General features: G+C 35.3%; 1 protein-coding gene across 4 annotated transcripts in view; it reads right to left on the bottom strand.

Moving 5' to 3' along the window:
• Positions 1 to 3,237: 3,237 nt before the first annotated feature.
• Positions 3,238 to 5,823, bottom strand: part of POLK (DNA polymerase kappa) — a 32,552-nt gene continuing 29,966 nt past the window's right edge. For all 4 annotated transcript variants that reach the window (XM_056513353.1, XM_056513356.1, XM_056513354.1 and 1 more), the window contains exons 14-15: positions 4,961 to 5,012; positions 3,238 to 4,812 (exon numbers count right to left, since the gene is read on the bottom strand). In XM_056513353.1, the coding sequence (XP_056369328.1) occupies positions 4,728 to 4,812; positions 4,961 to 5,012 (137 nt within the window). In that variant the 3' untranslated portion in view covers positions 3,238 to 4,727. The remainder of the gene's footprint in view (positions 4,813 to 4,960; positions 5,013 to 5,823) is intronic.

The following is a 5,823-nucleotide window of genomic DNA, read 5'->3' as shown; positions in this document are numbered from 1 at the left end:
TTCCCCGGGCGGCAGTGCACGCCGCCGGGCCAAGCACGCCCCTGCGGGCACACCTGCACAGCACCCCGCTGGTGCCCGGACACCGCCGCGGGAAGGGGCAGAGTTCTGGAGCAGCTTTAGGGGGTTGTTCTAAGAGAAACCAAGCGCTAAATACACCGCTAGGCACTGAACAGGATCACCCTTGCCCCATCCAATCCCCCCAGGTCTTCCCTAGCGGCTAACCTTATGTGCCAGGAACAATCAGCACCCCCAAGTACACACGAGACAGTCAAAAGGCAGTCCCGTTGCACCAGAAAACCTTTAAAAAACCATGCCATAAACACATGAGTACAGACCCACAGCTTGCATGGGATGCCTGGAGCATTACCAACTACTCAGTAGCAATGGAGCTCGCTATGCAGGTTGAAGTTATTTTGGGGAATTATTCTTATCATTGTCAACCAGTGCTCACTGGGCAGGAGAGGGTTACCATCCCTGCACTGCTGCATGCTTCACACAGCCTTAGGGTGTGAAAGACTGAGGTGCTTCTGATATAAATATGTGGTAACTACGCACATGTGGTAGCAGTATTGATCCAATTACAAGACCCTTCAATTTCACATAGAAAATGTTTGTGTTTGTTTTGTCAAAATCCCATCAAAATCGAAACACACATCCCCAAAAGTTCAGGTTTTGTGACGTGACATACTGAGATCCATCTACCCTACCTATTTCTCAACTTATATCGAAATCCTCTATGACTTTGGTCTACTTAAGCCAGTATTTCCTTTCACATAGGCAATGATTTTTTCCACAACACGGCATAATTTTTTTAAAATCGAATTTTGAACTTTAAAAACAGCCTTTGATATTGCTATTTCAAAATAAATATAGGAAAAAGTAGTTCCAAGAAAGCAGAACCAGTATTCAGTCTCACACAATTGTAGACACATTTGAGTTCCTTCACTGTAAATTTTTGTTAAATTAAATTACACAACCATATTAATTTCCAAGATGATTAACACCATACTTGTCCACAATAAAATTAATCTAAAAGACTCAGGAGTTTGTAAATGTAACAAATTTAGATATAAAAACTATTTGATCAGATTCTGCTTGCCGTAGATGAAGAGGTTTCACAGTTCTTATCTCCTTTAAATATTTTTGGTATAGGCAGGCTGTGATGTGTAAAAATCTTTACAATTGATACACTTCAGTCTGATAAGACAATTTCACCAACTGTACTTCCCGCAGGTGAATGCAACTCAGCTGAAAGAAAAAACAACCCTATGAAAGTAAGCTCAGTGAGAACAAGCAACTGATGTAGCCATAACGGAATCATGGAGGTTTCACTTTTACTTGCGTCCTACAAGTCAAATGTTCCAGCAATTTCTTAAAAGGAAGAAAAAAAATACAGACCATTTTCACTGTTAATGCTCTTCGCCAAAATGAGTGACAACAGACAACTATGGAATGATTAGGCTTGTCTACAAAGCTGGCACCAAAAGAGGGGTAGATTTGCAGTCTCATATAGAGCATCAGTTACAGTAAAATCATAATTTTCAGTCATGAAATACCAGCTGCTAATTTCCAGTTCTAACTGCTAATGCATAATACTATTTCACAGCATATCCTGTGCTTATATGTTAGATGTAGTAATTTCAGCACATTCTCTAACCACTTTGTACAGTCTTGACCTTTTGAAATGGCCTCCATAGACTGAACAAAAACTTTGACACAAAAACTTATAGAAGTGAAGAATCTAAACCAAAATGAAGAGCAAGGAAATACTGTAACATATTCCTGACTTGCCTTCACAGAGTTCTCACTCTTACAGGAAATCTGAGCACTTTCTTTAATACTTAAGATAATAGTAGTAATAAATACAGAAATGAGTAGAGCCAATATAAAAATAAAGGGTAAGGTAAAACCCAAGCATGTTGAATGTGTAGACTGTCTAAATTCCTTTCTTTAGAACTGGCAGAGAGAATGACATTAAGATCACATAATTGTTATGCTTTTTCTCTGTTATTCATAACTAAAAGAGGAATTAAAGTACTTATATTCATATCTTAAATAAGGAGATACCCTACACAAGAAGTCGCATCTGCTGCTAACCTATCATTCACATGCTTCAGAACTATGGATATAGTAAGTGTGGAATGGCCCACATACAGTAAATAATTTACAATTAAGTAGCTACATAGAAACTGTCAGATATTAATAAAAACAGATTTTAATTTAAGATCAATTGAATAACATACAGAGTCACTGAGGAAAAACGCAAAACAAAACCATTGCTTATACAGTCTTCTCCACAAGAAACATGAAAAATTGCATCACAGAAACTGTCAACAATGCTTAATAATGAACTGAAAGCCTTCTTCAGATAAAAAGAGTAATAAATATGGTAATAAAAAACTCTAAGAAGTCGGGGCGGAAAAGGACTTGTTAATCAGTAAACACACACAATTTTGTACTGGGTTTGATGGACAAATGTCCTTGGAGGACTGCACCCCATGCAAGAGTGACCCACACTACAGCAGTTCATAGAGAGCTGTTGCCCATGGCATGGACTCGCGCTGAAGTTGATTGCGAACTGTCTCCTATGGGAGGAATCCCGTATGTTGGAGAAGGGGAAATACCGTGTGAGCAGGAAAAGCTTGTGAGGACATAACCCTTGTTCCTTGTCTCTGTGTCCCACTGGGCGAAGAGGTAGAGGTGGGAAGGAGGGAAGGATGAGGGGGAAGATTTTTTAGTCTTTTACTTCTTATCCTGTTGTCATTTATTTTAGTAATAAATTCATTTAATATCTCTAATTAGAGTCTGCTTAGCCCATGGTGGTATTTGATGAGTGATTTCTCCTGGTCCTTATCTCAACTCATGAACCCTTCATTATATTTTCTCTCCCCTGTCCACCTGCAGAGGTGAGTGGGTGTGGCTCTGGTGGCTGCCTGGCATCCAGCCCAGGTCAACCCACTATGGAATTGTACTAAAAAATTTACAGTCACACAATGAGTTTTATTTTCATATTAATATTGACACATCTACAACCTTTTCGTAACACTAGGATAATTCAATGACACTTCCTTTTTAAATAGATGGCAAGGCAAATTTTGGGGCTACTCAAAAGTTAAGCTAGTTAGTTAAGCCAACTAATTGATTTTTTTTCAAGCACTTAAGAGAAGCTTACTTCTTGCTATGTAATGCTTATGTAAAAATAGATGTTTTAAAGATATATACACAATGACAAGGTAATACTTAGATTCTGCACTTTATTGAATCAGAGATACAAACTAAAAAAGGGATAGGTGTTCACCTTCTAAACAGCAGTGGCAGTCTTATGTTTCCTCAGTTGCTTTTATGTCTTTCACACCAAAAGTTCCCATGTCTGTCAACAGAACAGCTCATGCTGAGTAGTCACTGACTCAGTTTAGAAAAAGTTGATTGAATCAATTTACAGTCTGAACTAGTCCAGCAGATAAGGGAGCACTGACATGAATTCAAATGAGAGAGCAGCATCTGACAAATAAAGCAGGTAGAAATGGTGTAATCATTCCAGAAATTCTGGAAACAGGAGGGCATATTCTGAACTGAGCTCAGGCATCTAAGACATACCATGTATACATTTGTTTGCTTAAAAAGGAAGCAAATCCCAATAATACAGTTGAACAACAGAATAGATGCTTCTACAAGTCACTTCTTTAAAAGACTTTGCAGTTAAAAAGCAAGTTGTATTTCATACAGGGCTTGGCTGTTCATATAATTTCTAAGAAATATGCTGTTATAATAAATTACTTGTCAGATAAATATTTAATTATATTAAAATATCTTTAAACAATTTGATGTGAACAGAAAAAAATCTAAACAGAGCATTTTAAATATTTGCACTTAATTTCCTCTTTTCATTTATGCACTCACAGAATACACTTTATTCAGAAATACAAAATAGTTTTAAAGAGAAAGATAGATAAACAATAAAAAAGTTCATTATCTTCTCTTTGCATATAATTCATTTTTATTGCACCATGAAACCTTTATTTAGAGTAATTTTAGTGCTACTCACTGGTAACAACTTCAAAATGTAAAGAAGTTTTCAGCCTCTTTGGAAAGGCCAAAGATCAAACAGTATTGTCTGTAGGAATCCTTCTCTTAATAGATTTTTAAGCATATTTTTAATTAAGTGAAGTCGTTGTGTATCTCACCATGAGTCCTTAAGATCAACTCTTACTGAAGTAATTTTCAGTAGCAACAATGAAAGCTTGATAGTGCTCTAAGTTCTTGTTCCTATCCTGTGTAACTGCAAGACTAATACATTTCTGTGTTACTACAAAGACAGATATTTGTTACCTGAAATCAAGCAACTCAACTCTTCTTTGTTACCACACAGTTAATTTCATAATTTTACTTTTACAATAAAATCAACAGAGAAGACAAATTCAGGTGTGAGAAGAGGGCCTTCAAGTACAAATGGGGCACCCTAGCTAATGATTACTGTGTTCTAGGGGGCTAAATCAAAGTGCTAGCAAATTTTGATTCTTGAAAGAAATATTATTCTCCAAAGGAAAGAAAAGGAAAAAAGCCTTTATTTTACCTCTTCTTCTATCTCAGACATCATGTCCTTGTTATACAGATATATAATGGCTCCAAAATGACTGGCACCTGAATCCAGCCTACTGCCAATGCTAAATTACCTTGCAGTTATAAAACTCTATGAAATGCTTCATATAGAACATGTTGATACACAGTCATTTAAAAAACATTTTGATTGTGTTTTTGGAATTGCTTGACTTGGCCTTTTTTGATACTGACTGTGAAGCTGTTAGTCCAGACCTACAGTTAAACAAAGAACAAAAAAAAAAAACAGCAAGAGGTTAAAATACACAACGCATACCAATAAAAGTCTTACAACACTGAATATCTTTCTAGACTTCATTATTTTAAAACAAGTGGTGTACTCAAACTTCCAGAAAACACTTACCTTTTTGCTCCTTGTGATGGATTTGTACATTGCTGTCCTTTGCTTAAATCTCCTTAAAAGTAATTGAAAACAACCAAAATTAATTACTCCAATAATGAAAGAATGCTTCAGAAATTATATACATGGAAGAACTTTTTAAAAATTTAATCTATTTCAAGAAGCAGATAGCATTTTATTATCTGCAGCTTGAATGCTGCAGTTTATATTACCATTTTTAAAAGAGAAAACCAAAAAGCCTTTAGGCTATTGAATTTTAAGGGATTACTTGAACCTTGTAATAGCTTTTATATTTTTGTAATATATATATTACAGCTTGTAATAGCTGTAATATATATATATATATATTATATATATTATATATATATATATCATATATATATATATTATATATATATATATCATATATATATATAATATAATTGATTTTCAAGGTGGTAGTTGAAAATTACACTTTTAATTTTTTTATCCTGCAGGGGGGAAATAAAGAACCTTCACCTAAAGTAAGTCTTCAATTTCAAGTAAAGCCTGTTTACACATGTAATAGCAGTATCACTTTGAAAATTTTAAAATATTCTTATTGTGAGTCTTAATTGTATTCTGAAAATTCTAACACACTAGCATTTGAATTTCTTTTTATAATGTTCCCAAAATAGATTAGGGATTACTTTAGGCCCATACTTTGCTACCTGCACATGCACTCTAATCTGGTTGAAGATGAACTCTTTGTCAAAAACACAAACTTCTTCAGAAAACAAGAATTATACTGCTGCGGCACATTACAGGTGCAGTTATGTGATATATTTTATTAGCTATAAAACAGACTTGGAAGTTTCTTCCTTTAAACTCAAGTTCTCATCTCCCTC

Source organism: Oenanthe melanoleuca, chromosome Z (assembly GCF_029582105.1).
Source record: "Oenanthe melanoleuca isolate GR-GAL-2019-014 chromosome Z, OMel1.0, whole genome shotgun sequence".
Lineage (NCBI taxonomy): Eukaryota > Metazoa > Chordata > Aves > Passeriformes > Muscicapidae > Oenanthe > Oenanthe melanoleuca.
This window is presented reverse-complemented; position numbering and strand designations above follow the sequence as displayed.